Raw genomic sequence first — 22,784 nt, 5'->3', positions numbered from 1 at the left:
GATTTTCATTTTCATTTCAGTTAAAATGGCTGATGTTTCTCCCAACTCCTGAGCCAGAAGGGGCTGATAGGATGGAAGGAACTCATGCATTCAAATCCAGGCCCTGTCACTTACTAGCTTGGTGTCCTTGAGCAGGGTACTTAACATCCCTGAGTCACAGTTGTCTTATCTATGAAATGGGAATAATTCTTACCTCACAGGCTTGTTGCAAGGACTAACATTGAACAAGACAATGTGATGAATGTGACTGACATTGTGCCTGGCCCTTAGAGAATGTTCCAGCCACAGCAATAGGTACCATTATTGTTCTGCCACATAGCCTGGCTTCACAGAGCAGGAAGGAGCTTTGGGTCAGGTTTGAACTTGGGTTGGCGACCTCAGGACGAATTCCTCATCCCAAGATCATCCCCTAAGAAGGATGCCGCGTCCCACAGACTCCCTGACTCGCCAGAGCTGCCATTAGACTTGTTTTGCTCCGGCTGGTGGAACAGGGTTCAAGAACACCGAGGCTGGCTCTGGATGGAGGAAGCTGAAATGTGGAATTTATTAATTAAGGCAGTTGCTAATGAGGCCCCAGAGTCCGGGAGGTTGCAGTTTAATTACTGAGAGCAGAGCTTGTGGAAATCCTCTCTGGTGCCCCAGTTTTGATGTCGCTGAGGGTCTGAGCCGCCGCCCGGTGTGGAGACCAGGCTCAGTGCTCCCTCCCTCTCCTTGGCCCTGAGTGCTTTTTACCCACTCACTTGTCTCCTGCATAGCAACGGAGCATAGTGGTTCAGAGTCGGGCGATCTGGGTTCGAATCCCGTCCCAGTACCGAGCAGGACTGGCTGAGTGATCACTGGGGTGATCCCTGCAGCCCCGTGTCCTCATTTGTAAAACCTCATAGGGATGTCTGTTGTGAAGACTGAAGGTCTCGTGTAGAGGATGGGGTGAACACAGCACTTGGCCCATAGCTGAAATGTGCGTCAACTATTTCTTTAAAGGAACTCTCAACCAGGGGTGTGTTTTGCCTCCCAAGGAACACATGGCAGTGTCTGGACACATTTTTGGTTGTCACAGCCAAGGGGGAGGTGCGGCCGGCATCTGGTGGATAGGGCCCAGGGATGCTGCTAGGTATCCCACGATGCACCGGACAGCCCTCACAACAAAGAATTCCAGAATCTCGATAGCGCCAAGGTTGGGAGGCTCTGCTCTAAAGCATCCCTGGTGATTCAGGGCAGCATGTGGGACATGGAGGTGGGGTCTTGCACCACCACCCCCCCACCCCATAGCTCTTTGTCCCGTCATTCCTTTGAGCCCTCTGGAGGCCGATGGGTGAACTGGGAGGGAAGGGGGAGGAAAGGAAGCCGGGTATTTTAAACTTTTGAATTCTTGCTGTTTAGTCTTCTTCCCACCCCCTGTCCTCTAACAAAGATATCACTCACTAGGATGCCCAGTGGCTCAGTTGGTTGAGGGTGTGACTCTGGATTTTGGCTCAGGTCATGATCTCACGGGTCAGGGGATTGAGCCCCTTCTCTCTCTCTCCCTCTCCGCCGCTCCCTCGCTCGCTCTTTTTCTCTGTCTCTCAAAATAAATAAATAAGCTTAACAAAAATCACTTACATCGTGTATTTCACCTTACGTGTTTATTGAGTACCTGCCGTGCACCGGGTATGGTGCCTTGCGCTCTATGTGTCCTCTCATTTTCACAGCCAGCCTGTGAGGCAGGTGCCATTATCATCCCCATTCTACAGATAAAGAAACTGAGGCTTATTGATGGGAAGGCTCTAAACTGTCTGAAATTCAGCCCCTGGTCCTTTCCCAAAACTCCTCCACCTGTGTCTTCCCATCTTACTGGACAGGGGCCCCCAGGCCTGGGAGTCCCCACCCGGTGCCTGCCCCCACTGCGTGCCTCACCTGCCGGCCCTCCTGATGTCCTGCCCACTCCTGTTGCCTGGATCCCCGCCACGGCCTCGCCCTGCTTCCACCCTCACAGCCTCTTCTGCGTGTCTGAGTCGGACCCAAGTCAGATGGGGCCATGCCTCTAACTCACTGCCTTTACTTACAGGTCAAGGGCAGGTTTTCCAGAGGCCTCCTCTGTCCTAATAGTCTGCTGCGCTGCGCCCCTTGCGTGCGTTCCTTTCCCGTGGCCCTCCTTGCTGTTCCTGCAGCACACCCTACCCCGGGGCCTCCGTCCAGCTCTGCTCTGGGCTCCCATGGCTCACTCCATCACCTTGTCCAGGCTCTGCTCAGGAAGGCCCACCTGGCCACCCCACGCTCCTGGTCCCCTCCCCCAGCTCCGTTTTGTTTTTTTTTAATCTATTTTAGCACCTGTCGGTCACCTTCTTCCGTTCGCACTGTATTATTTCCCATTGATTTGATTTTTATTTTGTTTTGCCTGCTCTCCTCTCTCACCAGACTACGTAGGGATTTTTGACTGTATTTTCACTGATCTATCCCAATGCATACTAGGTGCTCCATACACTTGTTGATTGAATGACTCCCCCCCCCCCCCCCCCCCCCCCCCCCCCCGGCCACTCGGCAGGAAGCTCAGTCGGCAGGATGCTAATTCTTCACCTTCGGGCACGATGCCCCTCCGTCCAGGGCACAGTGTCTCCCAGAGCAGTCGGTCACCACGTTGTGGCCGTTTCTCCAGAACGCTGCAGAGGTCACTTTGGTAGCAGCTTTATCTACAGGATGGCCTGCTCTACTCCGCAGCACCCGGGGGCTTCTCCGCGGCCCGGCCCCTGGAGGCCAGGCCTCGGGCCTTGGCCGGCTCGCCTCCCACACCCCTTCCTGCAGCCACAGGGGCATCCGCGCTCTCGCACGGCTCCCATCCTGCAGTTCCGCCTGTGCCCACGCCGCCCATCCTCGCTGTCCCTTCTGTCACCCCCCGGCCCAAGCCCCCGCTCTCTCCTGGTCCAGCTCGGCCCCGGCCTCTCTTCCCGCGGCAGCCGCACCGTCTCATGAAGCTCAGACTCTTACCTGAGCCCCCCCTGCTTGACCGCCTCTCCTCACCCCTCGCGGGACACACCCACGTGGTCCAGTCCCAGCCACCTTGACACCTCTCACCCGACACCTTCTCTCTCCGGGTTTTTTAAAGACCAAATCTTTTCCTGCTTCGGGACCTTTACGTGTGCGTGGCCCCCCACCCACCTCCTCGCCGTTCAGGTGCCAGCTCAGGGGTCACTTCCTCGGCTGCCTCCCCTCCCGCCTCGGTCAGGCTCCCAGATGCACGTCCTCGAGGCACCTTGCCGTTTACCTGGGTGTGGCTTAAGATCCGCCTCCTCCTCACTCACTTGCCACAAGCAGATCACAGCTCTTGTGCTCACCTGTGTGTCTTCAGCGCCTAGCACAGGGCCTGGCATATAGTAGATGCTCAATAATTGCTCAGAGACCATCCCGGTGCCTTCAGTGCCCTTCTCCTTCCTCTCCACCAGCAAACTCCTGTTCATCCTCTCCCTGGTGCTCTTGGCAGCCGGTCACCCCTCCTGTGTGTTGTCGCAGAGCTTTGCACCTCCCTTACTCTGCACTTACTACCCCGGGTCAGAGCCCCGGGTCTTTTCCTGGCGCTCCTGAGCTGCGCGGGGGGCAGTGCTGGGCACGGTCTATCACCAGCAGTTGGCACTCTGGACGTGTTTGGGTCTCGGCCTGACGCACCTCTTTGGCTCGTTGTTGCTTACTGTTTGTGTCGTTTTCCGTCTGCTTTGTGTAGTGTGAGTTCCTCAGCCACTCAGTCACTTCTGGAAGGCAGGCTCAGTGTCACGGCCCCACTTTTTGCGTCTCCTATTCCAGGAGCCTGACACGGGGCTGTGCACACCTAGAAGGGTTTTAGTAAACCCTCCTTTTTATTTAATTTAATTACCTTATTTATTGAAAAATTTTTTTAATATTTAGTTTTGAGAAAGAGAGAGAGACAGAGTGCGAGCCGGGGAGAGAGGGAGGGAGACACAGAATCCAAAACAGGCTCCAGGCTCTGAGCTGTCAGCACAGACCCTGACGTGGGGCTCGAACCCACGAACCGCGAGATCATGACCTGAGCCGAAGTCGGAAGCTTAACCGACTGAGCCACCCAGGTGCCCCTTATTTTTTATTTTAGAGAGAGAAAGCAGGGGAGGGGGCAGAGGGAGAGGGAGAGAGAATCTTAGGCAGAGCATGGAGCCCACCTGACACGGGGCTCAATCCCACGACCCTGGGATTGCGACCTGAACCAAACTCAAGAGTTGGACTCTCGACAGACTGAGCTACCCAGGCACCCCAGTGAATCCTTCTAGAGTCTATGTCATATCTACATTTATTTATTTACTATTATTTTTAAATGTCATGTCTACTTAAGTTTGTAGGGGCCTTGGCAGTTTTGGGAGGCACCTTGACATCTTTTTTCTCATTCTGGAACATCTTTATAATTTGTGGGACCCAGTGCAGGGCCCCTTGTTCAAAAAGTGGTGAGCATTTCAAGACTGTGATAGCAGAGGTTTAGACCAAGGGTGGGGCTTCTAGGCCTCAGCTCATGAAGCCGGCCCTGATCTCATTGTACCCGACGAGGGAAGATACGGTAGATAGAGCCCATGATTTCCTTTTTACAGATGGCAAAATGAAGGGCCCAAAGGGCAGTGACCAACCTCAGCTGTGCAGCTGATCGGAAACAGTTCTGCTCCTGGAGCACGCTGACTGTCTTATCCTGGCTCAGGGGCCCCCGCAACTTTGAGCCTCGGTTTCCTCCTCTGTAAAATGGGGGCTTCGACCTGATCCTAAAATGGCAGCTAGAACAGCTGGAGGTGAATCCCTGGATGGTCCCATCGGGAACATCACCTCAGCTTGTGGATGCCTTCCCCCTAAAGTCACAGATGCAAAGCTCTTCTCTGCTTCTGGGAAGGGCCCGAGTCCTACAGACAGTAGGAGGCTAATTGGCTTTTGTGGTAGTTGAAGAAATTAAAGCCCTCAGGAGTGGAAGAAGGCTGTCTTCTCATCTCTTTTTGAAGGAATGTGGGCACTTGGGTGGAAGTTTCCCCAGGGAGCCTTGGTATTTCGATGCTTTGATATCCAGAGGAACGAAAGAGAATTAATCGCTATAGGTGCCCGTTCCCACAGGGGTAGTCTGAGGGTGGAGGGAGTGGCAGGAGTGGGTGACGGGTCCTCCATCCGAGGGCCATTGCTGGTTGAAGAGAGACCCAGACTAGAGGCCAGAGGTTTGAGCAGCATCTACCTGTAGGGGAGGCTTTGGAAATCTCACTTTCTCTGGAAAACACGTTTTCTTCAGCCCCTTGGGCTAGTGAGCATCTCTCTTTGCTGAAAGACAGTGGAAGAGGGGTCTCGCTGCTCCCCGAGGTCCCGCACCTCCCTTACAACAGGTTGCTCCAAGAGTTGGCCTCAGATCTCTGTCCTCACAGCGAGGCTGAAAGCTGGGGGTCCGCCTGTAACCAGGGACTCCGAGGTCAGTGCGCACAGCACAGGAGGTGACCGGGCCGGAGCGGCCGGGCACCACTCCCCAGTGCCCCCGCCTGCCTCTGGCCGTGCTCCTGCCAGGGGAACCTGCAAAGGGCCCGAACGGTGAGGTTGTGTGTCAGCGGGCAAAAGAGGAGAAGGAGAAGGCAGCGTTCTTTGATTCCTGCAAGAGGTGTGTTTGGGGCCAGTAGACCTGTAGCCAGGCGCTAGGTTGTAAATGACCCGCAACTGTGTTTTATGTTGTGTGGGGGGTGAGTTTATGTTCACACATGCAGCTACAGGTGCTCGCCGAGCACAGGACAGACGTAAATGCGTGTCCGAGCACAGAGCAGGTGGAGCCCGGGCTGTTTGGTGGGTGGGACGCCTTCTCGTGCAGGTTCAGGACTTGCCCATCAGCTGCCCTGGAGTGACTCACCCCGGTGACAACGTCTCTGAGCACAGCTCTCAGTTGGACTTGGTGACTAACCCAAGGAAGGAGGGTGCGTGGTGACCTGCTTCAGCCGGAAATGACAGGCGGGCATTAGCTGCGCTCAGCACCTTATCCCAGAGCCGTTGGTGCGGGTTCCCTGGGCCGGCCAGACACACAGGTATTTCTGGACTGCGACAGAACCCGTTGCCATGTGCTTCCTGCCAGTGCCGGGTCCCCATCAGCGTGGGGCGTGGGCGCCCGCTTCGGGCCCTCCCGGCTCCTCCCGTGACCCGTGTTCTGTGTTTCCACAGGGCCGCACCTGCCTATTTCTCCCCGGCCTCAGCCCGCCCTGCGCAGTTGAGCAGCTGTTTGCCTGAAGTTAATTTCCAGAGGCAGGTAAGGACCCCAGGGGAGGGGCTTCTGGTAACGGGCCCTAGAGCAGTGCTGGCTGGGGAGCAGGTCTCGGGGCCGGGCTTGGGAGCTCATCTCGCTTCCTTCCCCGCAGTGCCTGATCCTGGCTCATTTCTGCAGCCCGTGTGGGTTCTTCCCGTCAGGGCTGTGCTACCGCTCTGTCGCTCTGTCGCTTAGGCTAAGATGTGTACAGTCTCTGAATTAATATCGTGTGTTAAGTTCTGGGAATCACGCAATGATACATTGTAATTTTATGCAACGTGAACATTGTATAAATGTAAATGTACATTTTTTAAATGCAAGCACTTAAAATATATCGCAACTTTTTTTAAAAGTTTATTTATTTTGAGAGAGACAGAGGGAGCACGAGTCGGGGAGGGGCGGAGAGAGGGAGACAGAGACTCTCAAGCAGGTGCCGCCCTGTCGGCGCGGAGCCGATGCGGGGCTCGAACTCACGATATGGTGAGATCGTGACCTGAGCTGAAACCAAGAGTCGGATGCTTAACCGACTGAGCCACCCAGGCGCCCCAAAATGTACCACAACCTAAAAAAAAAAAAAAGATGGGTTGAACGGAAGGCAAGTGCTGGAACCCATGGAGCAGAGGTGGCTTGTGTGGGTCGGGGACACTCTTGCTGGCTGGCCCAGCCTGAGGTTACCCACTATTGTCCAGGCAGGTGTAAGACCACCCCAGGTATAAATGTATATGCCAGTTTTATAAATGTGGGTGTTCAAACAGCATGAGCTGCAAGTTTATAAATAAAAATGAGTGCAGGTGGCCGTGTTTGTATCGAGGGCCACACATGCCTGTCAAAGGGAGGCCCGCTCTCAAAGCTGTGTATCAGAACGGGTCTGACTGCTGCACAGAACCCTCAGCCCTCCTGCTCTGGGACTCCTCCTGCACCACGACCCATCTCAAGTGCCGGCAGCCGCTTCACAGCTGGAGACCGTGTGCAGCCAGAGGTCAGGTCCTTGCAGAGCAGGGCAGGAGTGTGCTGTCTTAACGTGAGCCCTCCATGTCTCCCACGGAACGCAGTGTTGCCTAAGCCACGGGCCACATTTGTCACTTCGTGCGGATCCCTCCCAGTGGCTGGGAGCCCCTGCCCCACTGTCCTCTCCCTGTCAGACTCCTTTCAACCGAGATGCGGGCTCCGCACCAACAGGAACGTGCAGGGTGTGGTGGGGAATGTGTCTGTGCGTCTGCATTGAACGTACGTACCTTGGTGTCTGAACTGCATTTGTGCCCACCAGCTGTGATTTTCTGGAATCGTACCCACTTTTTACATAACCGTGGATACCTGCAGCATGATCTATGGCCACAGACCTGCACCCTCACCATTCATTTGGGGAGTTGATGGTTTCCTGTGTCTTTCCATTTTCCATTTTCTGGCCCCTCTATGCTTCTCCCTAGTCAGCTTCCATAATGGTAGTGTCTTAGGGGAGGGAGCAGGTCTGTCTCTGACTTGGGCGGTTGACACTGAGACATTTTCTGAGGATTTAGAATGGAAGTATCAGCACTGTAGACGATGGGACGCCTACAGAGCTAGCTGGGTGGCCATTAGTGAGAAGCATCATTACTTTTGCCTCTCACCGCTGAGGACTGAATAACTACTGTGTCTAAATTAGTTGCGGTTTAGACTCACGTGATTCAAACACATTTTAATGGAGACCAGTTCTTCATCCCTACAGGGGAGCGTAAGAATTTTCAAATGAAATTAATCTGATACTTGTCAGATCTGTGATGAAAATTTAAGAGCGTGTTTGCTTGGATAGGCACCAGACCCAAACGCCCTTTAATATACTTGTAGCATATCAGTGACTGAAATGGATGTGTTTTGGGACTGATTATGATTTACTCTCTTCTTTTTTTTTTTTTTAATTTTTTAAAAATGTTTATTTTTGAGAGAGAGAGAGAGAGAGAGAGAGAGAGACAGAGCATGAGTGGGGGAGGGGCAGAGTGAGAGGGAGACACAGAATCCGAAGCAGGCTCCAGGCTCCGAGCTGTCAGCACAGAGCCCGACGCGGGGCTCGAACTCACAGACCGTGAGATCACGGCCTGAGCCGAAGCCGGACGCTTAACCGACTGAGCCCCCCAGGCGCCCCTGATTTTCTCTCTTCAATTATTAATTTTCTTCACATTGCCACCTCTGATGCAGTTTCTGTTTAGGACGGAACCACGTAAACCAGTCGTGATGTTCTAGTCTGTTAGGATTGCAGGGTGCTCGTGGCTACATTCCGCCCTAGATCCAGCCCTGGGCGCATTCCGCTTGTGCAGCGGCCCGGCAGAATCAGCTCAATAGTAGAGCTCAAAGAATACCAGAAAACCAGAATTTGGGGAAATGACAACGGTCTTCCCCAAAGCAAGAAGAGGCTTTGCCAGGGAAGCGTGCTGAATTGGGAGTAGCCTGGCCCCAGAGACCCATTCAGGCCCCACCGACACCCCGGGCCCACGACTGGGTGGTGTACCCCGCCCCCCCCCCCAGTAATCATAATATGAATGTGGGAGGTCCCCCAGACAGCGGGGCTACCACGGCAGAAGACCGCGGAATGGGATTGATCTGTACAAGATGCAAGGGGTAGGATTGTTGGACAGAGCAAAATTCTGTAAAAACAGACGGTGTAAATTGATTCACTCAAGCTCATGGTCACGCTCACACTGATCCGCTCCTGTGGGTTCTGAGGCTGCATCTCTGTTGGTGGAAGCTTGGCCTGTCAGGAAAGGACAGTGAGGAAGGGGTTCCCAGTCACTGGGCAGCCAGGACCCCTACGTCCTGGGATGCTCAGCAAAACCAGATACATATCCTTGCCTCGGCAGAGCTGGCCCCGGAGTGATGGATAGATCTTGCTCTGGGACCTGGGACTGGGGTGTGGTTTGTGACCTAGGATCACGGTAAGAGCTGGAACCAAATGGGCCTGTTGGGGAGTCGGGGAGGGGGTAGGCACGGAAACTCACTGGAATTCTGGTTCTTTTGTACACGGTGACACCTAGTGGCTGGTCCCTGTACTTCAATGCTGTCTTTCACAAGGAGAGAGCAAACTGACCACTAGTCCTTGGACACAGGACGGAGGTGGGAGACTTTCACTCCCCGAAGCCCTGACTCCCCGTTTGAAAGCTCTGTGGAGTGTTTCAGAAGTCCTCTGGGGAGCACCGTGGCCCAAGGCACTCCACTTGCTCGAATGGAAGTCCTTTGTCAAGGCTCAGTTTGGTTGTGCAGACTGGATTGGGTACTTTGGTCTGTTTCAACACGGTGACATTTGGCCCTAAATCAGTGTGGGTATTAGAGAGGGAAACTTGCACACCACGGGCTGTCTCGATTTTTCCATTCAGCCAACTGGGTGGTGTCTATTAAGTGCATGCTAGGCACGGTGCTGAGCTGTGGAGGACGGGGTGAGCTAGGCGGGCCCTGGCCTTCAAGTCTGGCAGGGGAGAGACAATAAGCAAGTACTCCAGCAGGACACTTCCAGAAAATGGGAACGAGCCCGGGCTATGTGACCGAGTGGGTGTAGGGGGTGTGGGACACAGAACCTGCTTCAGCTATGCTGTCAGGGAAGGTTCCCGGGGAAGGCGTCTTTAAGCAAGTTGAAGGGTGAAAATAAGCCAGTCCAGGCTCAGGGGACACCCAGTGCAAAGCCTGCTGGGGGAAAGAGCTTCTTGGCATGTTCTAGAAATAGCCTGGGGTCAGGAAGGCAGAGCGTGAGGGGAGGCATGAGGAGAAGCAGGCCTCATGAGCACTCTGGGGTAGTGCAGTGGGAGGAAGTGAAAAGGGGTCAGTGTGAGAAGCAGTGATGTCCCAGACCCGGGCTCCCATCAGAGACCCACTTGACATGGCTTACCCCTCTTTCCTGGTTACCAGCGCTCACTGGGCTCTTTTCTGAGCCCAGAGGGGGCGGCAGGTGGGTAGACAGTACAATGGGTTGTCTGGGGCTTCAGTGGGGAGAGGAAGGCCCCAGAAGGAGACCTGCTACCTCAAGTATACAGCCACCCCTTTAGCCCCAGCCTGCCAGCTTTTGAGCCTGTTGTGTGGACTTTTAGGACCAGAGCCCCTGGTAGCTTATGGGGACTGGACACTTGACAGGGACCTCCAGGGAGGCTGCTGCCCAGGACTCTGGCACATTTCTGAGTCTGCCCTTTGCCCGGAGAGCAGGACTGCCTGGGAGAGCCTGCTGGTCCAGGGCTTGCTGGCCCCCGAGGATGGGCGGCGTGAGGAGTGTCCTTGGCTCGTGAGCCAGGCTCCCTGGGTCCCCCGAGAGCAGCTCCTTGGCAGCGGGGCTGCTGAGGCTCCACCCCCACCAGCTGCTGCGTTATTTCTGACTCATCCAGGAGTTACAAGCCTGTAACCCAAACCCCTCCACGCCCGGCTTCCTCTCTGCCGGCTCCTCCTAGAGTGAGGAGACCCTGGGACGGCTCTCCTGGGACCTCTCTGCAGGTTGGGTCCCTGCTGTACCCAGACACAGCTGCTGCCCTCAGGAGCTGCCCTCTGACAGGTGGGGTGGGCATGCGCGCGTGACGGCAGTGAGCTCAGGTGGGCGTCTGTGCCCCACAGCCCGGGCCTGCCTGTCCCCATCGAGGGACTCCTTGGAGCCCGGCCCAGGAGCTGGCCTCTTGAATCCGTCAGGGGCTTCTGCTGAGGGGGCTGCCCAGGCCTTGGGGCTCAGTACTGATCTCATGGTTTCTCCAGCCAGAGGCGCCAGCTGGCTGCTTCTGGTCATGTCACTTTTGCTCCTTCTGGAAGTTGCATGCTTGGAAAACCTGGGACACTTAGGGCTTCATTCAGCACATCCCCTGTGGCTGATAGCAGGGCTCTTGCTGGGGGGGGGGGGGGGAGGGTGGCTGGAAGGTCGAGCTGGCCAGAAGTCTGGGTCAGCTTAGACTCCCTGGGCCTGACAGCTCCTCGCAGAGGGTGCTGGCCGCCAGCGCCTGCTCCGGGATCTAGCTGCTCAGTCTGGCTGCCTGGGGCCGGTGGGGGTGAGGGAGGAACAGGCAACTCGCCACCTGCTCTGGGCTCTCAGAAGCGAGACCCTGCAGCACTGTGGGCTGCCTGACCACTCCTGCCCAGCACCCAGTCTGTGTCTGGTGGGTCTCGTCCCGAAGCCCGCTTCAGTGCCTCTCCTCGCTCCGCAGGAGTCCCCAGGGCTGGCCAGGGAATGAACCGCGAGGGGGCTCCCGGGAAGAGTCCGGAGGACGTGTACATTCAGCAGAAGGTCCGAGTGCTGCTCATGCTGAGGAAGATGGGATCAAATGTGAGTGCCTTTGGGGTGCCAAGCAACGGGTCCTGCAGGGAGGGTGCTGCCGTGGGCAGAGCAGAGGGCCTACAGCCATGTCCTGTGGCAGCTGTGGTCTGCGGAGGGGGATGCTGGGCTTGTGGTTTGGCTCTGTGGCTGATTCATGCCACTGAGAGCCCTTCCTGTCCAGCTCCAGGGGTACCGCTGGGACAGTCTTCCCATCCCCGTGCTGAGCCTGGGCCAGGTGGGTGTGAGCCCTAAAGGCCCTGACCTTCCCGCCCTCCCGTCTCCCTGGGAGGTGTCCAAGGGGCGCTGGGCAGGACGGGCACTGAGAGGGCAGCACTGTTCAGAAAGAAAGGGATGGGCTCCCCGGGCAGGGCCTGGGCTTCCTCCTGGCCCCGTGCTGCACTGGAACCCAGTCTCAGATCTGATCCGAGCGGCAAGGCCTGTGGGCCCATGGACCAAGTTTGGGGTGGGGTCAGAGGGTGCTCGCTCTGGAACTGAAGGGTCAAGAGTCAGGAACAGGGGCCCGGGGATTACAGGAGCAGGTACCTTCTGGGAGCCGGTGTGCACTGCCCCTCACAGTGGCTGTCTCACCCTTGCAGCTGACGGCCAGCGAGGAGGAGTTTCTGCGCACCTACGCGGGGGTGGTCAACAGCCAGCTCAGCCAGCTGCCCCAGCACTCCATCGACCAGGGTGAGTCCCGGCCAGGGCGCCCCGCATGCCCTTCCCAGAGGCGCCTAGTTGGGTTTTCTGGAGAAAACGTAGCTCCTGGGGCAGATAAGGGAGGGCGGCTGCCTCCCGTCCCCAGAGCCGAGGCCCAGGCCTGGGCCCATCTCTTTCCCGGGGTGGGAGCCGAGGACCCAATCAGGTAATGATGGGAGCCCTTTCTAGGCCCAGGGGAGGCAAGAAATGGAGATGTCCGGGGCCTCTGGTTTTTGCATTTCCTCAGCCTTTGGCTTGACCCCTGCCCACCCAGCACCCTGTCCAGGGAGAGCGTGAAACCAGCCTCACCTGCTAGGACCCGCCCTAGGCACCGGTTATGCGGGGAGCTGGTATGTTCCTGGCTGCACCCAGGTGGGAGGCCCCGATGGCTCTGAGTGCCCGAGGTGTCCATCTGCCTGAGGGAGCTCTTTCTTTTCTGGGTGCCCTCACCCGGTCGTAATAATGGGAGCGGGAAACATTTAAGTATTTATTGTCCAGCAGGCACATGGTGAATGCTGGATACACATAGTTTCATTTTATCGTGGGCAGCTACTGGTTGTATTACTTGCACTTAACGGGCAAGGAAATGGGTTCGGAAGCCCATAAGTGGTCGCCCTGGTCTTACAGCCAGTCGCCAGAGGGCTCAGGATGCAAACTTGTCACTGCCCGTCCTGGAGCGGCAGGGGGCTGCTGAGTGCTTGTGGGCTCTGTCATCTGAAAGGCTTGCCTGACCCCGTAGCCCACGGCGTCCTGACCAGCACTTCCATCTCGTCCTTTCCTTTTATTTTTTCGCTTAGTTGGAAATATTTGCCATAAAATTGTGTGGCCTGTGGGGTGTCAGATGTGACCTGGCTCCCGGCAGCAGGGCGACGAGGGGCGTGTGCTGACCCGTGGGGCCGAGGAGGAGAGCAGGTGTAGCACGCAAGACCGCCTGTCTCGAAGCAGTCCCTGCTCTCCTGGATATCATAGGCCTCAGCTCTGGCGCAGGGCCCAGTTCTCCAGCTCTGACGCGGGTGTCACCTGGCCTGTGCACCCAACTCAGCAGAAACGTACAGGGTGTCCCAGTAGCTCGGGCAGCAAATTGGGACAGCCACTCGCTGAGCACAACCTGCCTGGGCCACATTCGTGCCACAGCCTGCTGTATACCGACGGTTAGGGGCGGGGTCTGCCCTTCGGGGGTTTGGCTTCTGGGAGGGATCCTTTCTTTTTTTTCTTTTCTTTTATCATATAAATATACAAATATATATATATTTATATATATATAATTTAAGTAATCTGTAATCTCTACACCCATCATGGGGCTCAAACTCATGACACCGGGGTCGAGAGTCACACGCTCTTCCGACTAGGACAGAAGGGAGACATCCTTTGTTATCCACAGCTGATCTGGGTTTCTAGCACGGTTCCTCCTTCGCCCCCAGGCTCTTGAACCATATCTCCCTGAAACCCTCAGGCTTCTGGGTTCCTAGGACGTCACATTTTCTCCCACCCCAGTTTTAGGTCACTGAATCAACCAGAATTTGGGCTGGTGATAAGAATGCCTCTAGTAAAATGCTGTTAATGGAAAAAATCATAATAAGTTATAGAACTGTATGTCAATGTAGAAAACAACCCCCCCACACACATACACTCACACATGTACATGTGTAGGAAAAAAAGCTGAAAGAACATATACCAGGCTGTTAATAGAGAATTTTGATGTGGGTAGAACTGTCTATATAAAGGACTTTAACTTTCCAAGTCACACATTTTCGTAAGACTAATTTTTTAACATTGCATATACGTTTCTTCTGTAAAATGGGGAAGTTTTTGTTTTTTTTTTAATGTTTTTATTTTTATTTTTGAAGGAGAGAGAGACAGAGCATGAGTGGGGGAGGAGCAGAGAGAGGGGGAGACAGAGAATTCGAAGCAGGCTCCAGGCTGTAAGCTGTCAGCACAGAGCCCAACATGGGGCTTGAACTCATGAACTGTGAGATCATGACCTGAGCCGAAGTCGGACGTTTCACCGACTGAGCCACCCAGGTGCCCCAAAACGGGGAAGTTTCTAAAAAGCATTAAGAGAACCCTCCATCTTGCCTAGCTAAGCCAGCAGTTGAGAATAAAAATGAACTCTGTGGAGTTAAGCCCATGGTGACCTCACATGCCCTAAAGCATCTGGGCCATCAGGAGCGAACTGTGGCCTGTGAGGGTGACCCCAGAATCTGGGCCCTCCTCGGTGAGGGGTGTCCACGGGACAGCCAGGCAGGCCTCAGATACATCTCCCAGGGAACAGGCTGCTGAAGCTGCAACGGGACCCAGAGGAGGGTCTCTGGGGATGCTGGTGGCTGGGGTGGCTCTCTGCTGTTGGAGTTCCCTGCATACTGCCCCGGGTCCCCGCGGTTACCTCTGAGCTGAACCAAACAGGAAAACACACGCTGCAGAAAGTCCTGAGGATTCCCGTGGCCTGTGTAAGAGGAGGGTGGGCAGCAGTGCCGGAAGAGCATCATGTATTTTGTGCCCCTAAGGACCCCGCACACAAATGCACAACAAAACAGTTCTCGGCACAGTCTCTCCCACTGTGGGGGCACAACCCTGAGAGCAGGACCCTGCATGTCTGCCCACACCGTGGGGCCAAACAGTCTTGGCTAAAATTCTAGCCTGCCCACCTCATCTGTTGGCAGGGCCGACCTCAGCTGGTGCCGCAGGAATGCCGCTGTCGGGCCCAGGTGCTGTCCAAGTGGTAAAAGCCCTGGATCACTGCTTCCAGTGCCTGGGATCCCAGCATAAAAGACCCCTCAAAGGCCTGGGAGCAGTCAGGGTGGTGGGGGAGACAGTCGGACAGAAATCTGGTGTGAGCTCCTCCTGCCACGAGGTGGCGCTGTGTCTCAGCAAATGCCCAGAGCTCTCCTCCGCAGAGAGCAAAGTCTCCTTCAGCTCCCCTCTGGGGGCCTCGGACCAAAGGGACAGAGCTCTGCATTGGTCTACTGTCTTTAGACTCGCACACGCTTCCCCTCTGGGGCTGGAGGGGTCTGGTACTGGGGGCACTGCTTGCCCTCCCTGGCCCCAGAGACAAGAGTGGGCTGGGCATCCCTAGCCCCACGCCCGGGCCTCCCACCTCCCTGGTCTTCCCCTGGTGAACATGTGTGCAGGATCTGCCGGGACCTCGCTGGTGCCAGAGACCGTGCTGTGTGGGCCTGGCTGGCCTCTGCTGGTCTGAGACCACTCACGACAGCCTCCTCCTGGAAGCCCTCCTTCCCTTCCCCCGTCCTCTGTGATACACCTGTCTGTCTTTCTGTCTCTCCGTCCCCCCAGGCCCTACTTCTGCCCCCTCTGCTCACCGCCCCTGAGCGCTTCTTTTCTCACACCACCCTGGTGCCCTCGACATTCTGCCCTCCTCTCTGTCACACCTCCCCCTGGGGGTCTCACATGCTCTGGTCAACGCCCTCCAAACACACACCCTCAGCCCAGACCCTCTCCTGACCCCCCAGAACTTTACGTGCAACTCCCTACTGATCGTCTGGCCACAGACAACCCACGCTCAGATCCAGATTCACACTCGACCCACCGAATCTATTCTTCTACCTGTATTCTCGGTCGTGATGGATGTATCACCAAAACTCCATGGCCCTGGGGACTCCTCTTCGAAGACCCAAGTATCTAGCAAGTTATCAAGTCCTTGTGATTCTCTTGCCTTAAGGCTCCTCAAATCTGCTCTGTCTTCTCCGTCTTGGTTTGAACCCTCGTTTTGTTCAGAGCACATATTCATTTTTGTCTTGATCGCTGCAAACAGTTCCTGGCATCTTGACTCCTCACCTTGTCCCTCCAGTGCACTTCCCACCCCTGGCTCAGCAGGTCTTGTCCCGACTTAAAATGCTGCCTTGTGGATGACGTCCAGCCCGCTAGCATGATGAGCGGGACTCCCTGACACTTGACCTCACGCACCGGAAACAGCCAGAGCCAGTGGCTTTCAACTTCTGTCTCAGGCTGGCCTTGGCGCCTCCGCATTTGCCTCCAGGCTTCCAGGAGCCCAGCGCTGACCCCCAGCCTTCCTCTGCCTGTTGCCAGCCGGGCCAGGCCCTCTTGTCATTCCCATCCTGCACGTGCACCCTGGCTGAGCTACTCCCACGGTCTCCTGGTCGTCTCTTGAGCAATCCCGAGACCCTTGAGCTTGGGACTATGGCTTCCCACCTTGTATTTCTGGGGCTGCGTCCCCCCCCCAACCGAGGCCCAGTGCACGCTTGGACAAATGAATGGGCCAGGCTCTCTTTGGGTCGGAGAGCCCACCATCCCCCAGAAAGGCAAGAACGTGGAGCCAATCTGAGTGTTGTCTCCTGCTCCCCGAGGGTGACTGAGCAGACCCTACAGCCAGGCAGGACTGACTTTGAGCCAGAGATCAATACCCCTCGGGAAAGGTCACCTTGCTGAGGAAGCCCAGCTGTAGGTGTGGGGGTTGAGAGCTGTAGCTTCCGAAGAGCGGGCTGGACAGAATGCTGAGCTCATTCCCTTTTTATCACCGGTGCTACTGTCTCCATAACACGTACCGATCCCTTTTCCTGGTTATGGAATAATGCATAGTCATTGAGGAAAACTGGGGAAAGGCAGGAGCAGCAGAGAAACCTGAACAATTGAATCCTACCGCAAGCTACGATCAGTTACCTTCTGCTCAGTTCCCCGTCAACCTTTTAAAACTATGTTTGTCGGGTTGCCTGGGTGGCTCAGTCAGTTAAGCATTCGACTCTTGATTTCGGCTCAGGTCATGATCTCATGGTTCATAAGTTCAAGCCCTGCATCGGGCTCTGCGCTGACTACAGGGAGCCTGCTTGGGATTCTCTCTCTCCTTCTATCTCTGCCCTGCCCCCACTCCGTCTCTCTCTCTCTCTCTCTCTCAAATAAATAAACATTAAAAAAAATTAAAATGTACTTGTATTCACAATCACAAATTGGGGACTGAATGGTATATATAAACATCTTAATATCCATTTTAACATCCATGTTTTATGGTAATTTTTTAAAGTTTATTTATTTTGAAAGAGAGTGAGAGCGCATTCGCGCGTTTGTGCAAGTGGGGGAGGGGCACAGAGAGAGGGAGAGAGAGAGAGAATCCCAAGCAGGCTCTGGGATGTCAGCGCAGAGCCTGACGTGGGGCTTAAACCCACAGACCGTGAGATCTTGACCTGGGCCACCAAGGCACCCCGACTTATGGTAATTTTAAAGTATTTTCCAACAATTTGCAAGAAAAGATTTTAGTGATTGCATAATAAGCAGCCACGTGGCGGCCCAGAATTCACTGCCCAGACCTTCCCCGTGGGACATCTGTTTCTCATTTTTGCTATTAATTACAATAGCAGCAAACATTTATTGAGCCCTTCCTGTATGCCAGCTTCTGCGTCAAGAAGCACACAAGGGGTTATCCCGGTGAATCCCCGCCACAGTCCTGCAAGGCAGGTGTTCGGTGCTTTCGCTTTTGAGAGGAGAAACCGGCCTGGAGAGGTTTAGTAAGCTGCTCAAGGCCTTAGGGAGCCACCAGTGTGGGCGTGGCAGGTGTCAAACGTCCATCCTTGCCTGTAAATCTTCATCTTCATCAGTGACTTTAAGATAAATTCTAGGAGTGGCTTTAAGGCCATGTGCATTCTTCAGCAGGACTGCATCTTATCTGAGGAATGGGTGTGATTTAGGCAATCAACATATTTCAGGAAGGTGCGGGGTGTGGGGGGAGCATTGGACTTTTCTGCTGCCTCTTTATTCTGGGCCCTTGGCCCGAAGGTGCCCATGAATGTGCTGGTTCTCTGAGAGCTCCTGGTCTCTTCCTGCCTCGGCGCTGCCTAGGGGATGGGGCACCCAGCGAGCGCCAATCCCAGGCCCCCACTGGCACTTTGCAAAGCCTGCTTGTGATAAGCTGACTGTCAGAACTCTCATCCTCACGTGGTGCCTTGGACAGGCTCTCATCCGGGAGTCCCGGGGCACTATCTGGAAATGGCCCACTTTGTTAAGGAAGCTTTTGTCCCTTCTCCTCCCAGGGGCCTGCCAGGACATCCCCTGGTCTGCCACTGCCCCTCTTGTTGGCCCTGGGAGCTACAGGGCTGGCACAGTCACTGCTCAGGCCCGTTCCAGCCTCCGTCTGATGGCACTGTTTCTCCAAGAGACTTTCCAGGGAAGGTTCCTAGCCTGCAGCCAGCTGGGCTGTCCCAGGGCTCTTCTGACTTTCCCCCTTGGAAGCCAAGGCTGCTGCTCAGGGCACACTGCCAGAGAGCCTAAAATAGGTCATTTGGTCTAAGGGTTGCACTGGGAACCTTGTTAAAATAGTTGTGGTCACAGGCAGACCATCAGGGAGCCAGTGGCCCCAGGGGAGGGCCCACCCCTCACAAGGGCCTCACGGTGGACCAAGCGAGTGCCCTCCCTCCGCTCATTCCCCCTACTTGGCACTCTCCACGCCCCGGCAAGGTGCCAGCACGCTCGGCCCCATTCTACAGCCAGCCCTCTTCCTGGAGTCCTCTCCCACCGCCTCCGGCTTCTGCTCTTTCGCTTCCCCCATACAGACAGCCCTCTCTGACTCCTTCCAGGCCGTCTGAGCCCCTCTTCTCCCTCCGGAGCTCCCTGTGACCTTTCCTACTGTGTAGCTGCTGTCACATTGGCAGGAGCCCTTTGGGACCGGGATCTGCGCTATGTTCCCAGTCACACGTTCAGCCCCTGGTCCAGCTTCTGGCACAGAGCTGGGGTCTGCTGGATCCTTATGTAGACCGAGCCTCTGGGAGGTGACTCCTGCAAGAGTGTGGACTGTCTGCGGGGGGTTCTGTGTTCTTTCCTTTCCCACGTGGGGCTCCAAGGCTTCTCCCAGAGGCTCTCGGTGATAACAAGGTGTGGACTGAAATGATAGTCAGGTCCCGGGAGAATTCCAGCCTATGGGATGGGAAGCTAATTCTTTTTTTTTTTTTTTTTTAACTTTAATCAACACTTACATGAGAATTGTCTGTAACCTGGTAATAATGAAATTGAACAAAGAAGATCCCATATGCATAGAATCAAACTGAAAAATCAATCAGAAGGATTTTGCATGTGATAATCCGTGTCGCAGAAAAAAGAAAAAAGCATCCCAAGAAAGGGTTAGGAATGTGCTGAAGTGCAGGACCAGCTGCTCCATTCAGTGTTCTAGTCCTGGCCTGTGAAGGGCTGCTTTGACCCTTCTTTAACCAGCCTAACGGGTTCTATTGTTTAGAACCAGGACAGGGGGGCTCCTGGGTGGCTCAGTTGGTTGAGCATCCGACTCGAGCTCAGGTCATGATCTCACGGTTCATGCAGAGCCCATTTTGGATCCTCTGTCTCCCTCTCTCTCCCTGCCCCTTCCCCACTTGTGCACGCGTACGCTGTCTCTCTCTCTCTCTGTGTCTCTCTCAAAAATAAATAAGTATGACTAATCCCAAGGGAAGGGAAACCCACCCAGAAAGCCACAGAGAAAAGGTGCTATTTGCCTGGGCCTTGATGGATGTGTGGGAAAGTGTGTAGGGCGTGGAAATTGGAGGAAGCCTCTGGAGCCTGCCCAGCGTGAGTATTGGGTGACTTCGTGTCCCCCTAAGAGACTGGTGAGCCACTTACGGTGAGCCCTGGGGAGACGTCACAGGACAAAGGGTAAGGCAGGGAGATGGCTGGAAGGTCACAGTGACACCCACCTGTGAGATGCAGATGTTTTTCAGAGGCGGAACATTGAGGACCGAGAACCTGCAGGCAGGCTGAACAGGTGGGGATGGGGTTTGAGCCCCAGGGCCAAGTTCGGGACACACAGCTGCTGGGAGAGCTCTGAGTAGGAGGTGCCTGGGGGGTGGGGGTCCCGGAAGGGTGGGAGCCAGGTCTGAGCTCAGGTGCAAGGTGAGATCAGGTACAGGACTGAGAGTGGACCAGGGTGAGGCGTGGGATCAGGGGAGGTTGCGCAGGGAGGGCAGGCAGAGTGAGGGGAGGAGGGAGCCCGGTGAGCACAGCACTGAGGACAGCGGGAGGGGGATACCGGCCAGCTCTGAAAGGAGGGGGCTGTCAGCAGGGTCACTGTCAGGGTCCCTGGGGCTTATATTTGAGAAGTCAGTGCGACTTTCCCCTGAACAGTTTCCGTGGAGCCCTGGCTGGAAGCTAGACTGCCGCAGGCCTGGGCTCCGTGAGGAAACGGAAGTGGGGGCACAGCGGTCTCTTTCAGATGCTGGCGGAGCAGGGATGTCAGCTTGGGGTTGGGTGGGGCTCCAGGGACAGTCTGTAGCAATGAGTTCTTGGAGTGCCGGCCGGGGACCACCACACCTGGAGCGCCGAGGGTGCTTATTAAAAATTCAGGCTCCTGGGCCCCACCCAAGCCCTCCTGAATCAGAATGCCTGCCAGGGGAGCCTGGGAGTCTGCATTTGAAATAAGCCCCCAAGGTGATTGTGATGCCTGCTAGGATTTGAGAATATACCAGGGCTTTGGACGAAGACCTGGTCGGTCCTGACCCCTCGCACCCGCTCATCCCAGATTTTGTCCCTTCTGCGCATAGCCAAGCTCTCCGGTCCGGGAGAGCTTACATTCTGGGAGACCAAAGAATTTGACCAACAAGTACCTCACCTGGAAAACAGCCCCAGAGGTAGGGCGTGTGTGTGTGTGTGTGTGTGTGTGTTGGGCTCAGCAGGGGGTGTGGAAGGGCGGGAGGGGCAGAGGTGGGTTTGAGGGAGCTAGAACTCCAAGTAGTGACCCCACAAGATGCTGTTTATGATGCTATCTGACGCAGACATTATCCTGGCCGGGCAGATGGGTGGATGGGTGCAGTTTATCACAATTCGCAGATGAGAAAACCAAGGTAGATGTGCAGATACGTTGCCCAGGTGGGCAGGGTCAGACCCAGGCCCAGGTCCCGGGGTGCTGGGGTCCACTGAGGGAGCCCAAGCCCCGAGAGGCCCTCCCTGGCTGGGCGGGAGGCCCAGCGCCTCTGCTAGGAGCCAGTTCCACGTCTGGTGCCGTGTGCTCACCTTCTGGCAGCCTGGATGCCTGGTGGTTGTCAGCCGGGAGCCCAGTAGGTGCCACCAAGCCCGGAGCCTGCTTTGGCTGCTGAGACCTTCGTGGATCTGTGGCCGCTGTCCCCATGGCAACCAGTATCATGCTGCCTCTAGGTAAAAGCCATCCCCTGGGAACTTGAGGCATCAGAGCTGAGATGTATAGAACCCCCGGGGTTCCTAGGCTGCCGCTGCTAAAAACAGCGCCTGCCACCCAGCGGGTTTGTCTGGGAGGAGAGGAGGCCGTGTGGGAGCCTCATCGTGTGGAAACGCTCCCTCTTGGAGGCGGCTCTGGGACCTGTTTCCCCAGGAGCTTTGCTGCCTGGCTCGCAGCTGGTAGCTGAGCCGCTGCAGTTTCGGGTAGCTCGGTAGCAGCTAGTTAGCTAGTTAGTTAGCTAGCTAGTTAGCAGGTAGTTAGTGCTGATGGCAGGCTCACGGGCTAAGGAGGAAGTACCGGGGCCCCAACCCCAGAGGCAGACCGGGGAGGTGGGAGTTGCCCCGACACTCCGGAGCGTGCGCTCGTGTTTCCTCTCTAGCCCGTCAGCCGTGTGGCCGGGGCTTGGCAGGTCGGACTCCCCGGACTGTCGTGAAGCCCTCAGCCCAAGTGAGTTTCCTGCGCTGTCTCTCGCTTCTGGGAGCCGCGGCAGTCGGGAGCCTCCGGGGTTTCAGGGTTGCGTTTCTGAGTTTTCCAGTCCCTAGTTGTTCAGTCTTATTAGGAAGGTGTTAGGGCCCCTCAGGAGGTCAGGAGCACCCTGACCCCAGAACATCTGAACCCGAGTAGTCCTAGGAAGCTCTGCCCAGAGAGGGGTGCAGGGGAGCCCCGCCCCATGACAGGGGGAGGCTGGGCTTGCGAGAGCTCATGGCTCTGAGTTGGGCGATGCGGATGCCCCTGCCAGGGACTGATGCTGCTTCTGGGAGTCCCCCGTTTTATCCGGTGGCGTCTGTGCAGGGCTGTGCCTGCACTGTAGGGCCCAGGGCCGGCCGCCTTTGGGAGCTGGGCGAGGCTCTTCACGCCATGTGCCGGTTTCTAGGCCGGGTCTGCCCTAAGAGCGGTTTTTCCTCCCCGTCCACCTTTGAGTGCTGGTTCTGAGGTGGACTTTGCAGGATCCAGAGCTAGGAGAGCTCTGGCCCCCTGCAGCCCGGTGCTCTGGCGGAATCCAGGCAGGGACTACACGGTCGGCGCATCGCAGCGGCCGAGGCCCGTCCCTTCCTTCCCCAGTGCCTGTCTCTCTGGGCAAGGTCCCTCCTGGAGAGGGCGGGTGGTTTCCAGAGCAGTCCTCGTCCGTCCCAAAGCTTGAGCCCCAGGGTCCGTGCCTTTCCAAGACTGAGCTCCCCCTTCCCTGGAAAAGAGTGAGGGGCACGAGCAGGAGAACCCCAGGCGTGTTTGTGGAACAGTCCACATCCACTCTGCACCTCAGGGCCGTGGCCGCCTGTTTCCTGTTCTTTGTCACCCGTTATCACCCACCAGGCTGGAAATACACGGCTGATGGGAGTGTGTGCCGGCAATTCAGGAAGCAGGCGGAGGCGCTTAGGTATTGCTGAAAAGACCTTTCGAGAGACTCGATGCGAGAGCCTCAATTAGCAAGAATGATTCTCCAGCCACTGGGGGTTGTCTGTGTGCCCCTGGGGCTTTCTCCA

At 56.1% G+C, this 22,784-nt stretch overlaps 1 protein-coding gene across 2 annotated transcripts in view; it reads left to right on the top strand.

Moving 5' to 3' along the window:
- CTNNBIP1 (catenin beta interacting protein 1) overlaps positions 1 to 22,784 on the top strand; it is a 51,221-nt gene that overhangs the window by 17,221 nt on the left and 11,216 nt on the right. Inside the window, exons 1-4 of one of the 2 annotated variants that reach the window (XM_086715614.1) lie at positions 5,798 to 6,008; positions 6,142 to 6,226; positions 11,362 to 11,480; positions 12,068 to 12,158. In XM_086715614.1, the coding sequence (XP_086571740.1) occupies positions 11,385 to 11,480; positions 12,068 to 12,158 (187 nt within the window). In that variant the 5' untranslated portion in view covers positions 5,798 to 6,008; positions 6,142 to 6,226; positions 11,362 to 11,384. Of the gene's footprint in view, positions 1 to 5,797; positions 6,009 to 6,141; positions 6,227 to 11,361; positions 11,481 to 12,067; positions 12,159 to 22,784 lie in introns of those variants that run through there. The other variant, XM_086715615.1, reaches the window with a different exon arrangement.

This window comes from Puma concolor, chromosome C1 (assembly GCF_028749965.1).
Source record: "Puma concolor isolate L17-30 chromosome C1, mPumCon1.1.hap2, whole genome shotgun sequence".
NCBI lineage: Eukaryota > Metazoa > Chordata > Mammalia > Carnivora > Felidae > Puma > Puma concolor.
This window is presented reverse-complemented; position numbering and strand designations above follow the sequence as displayed.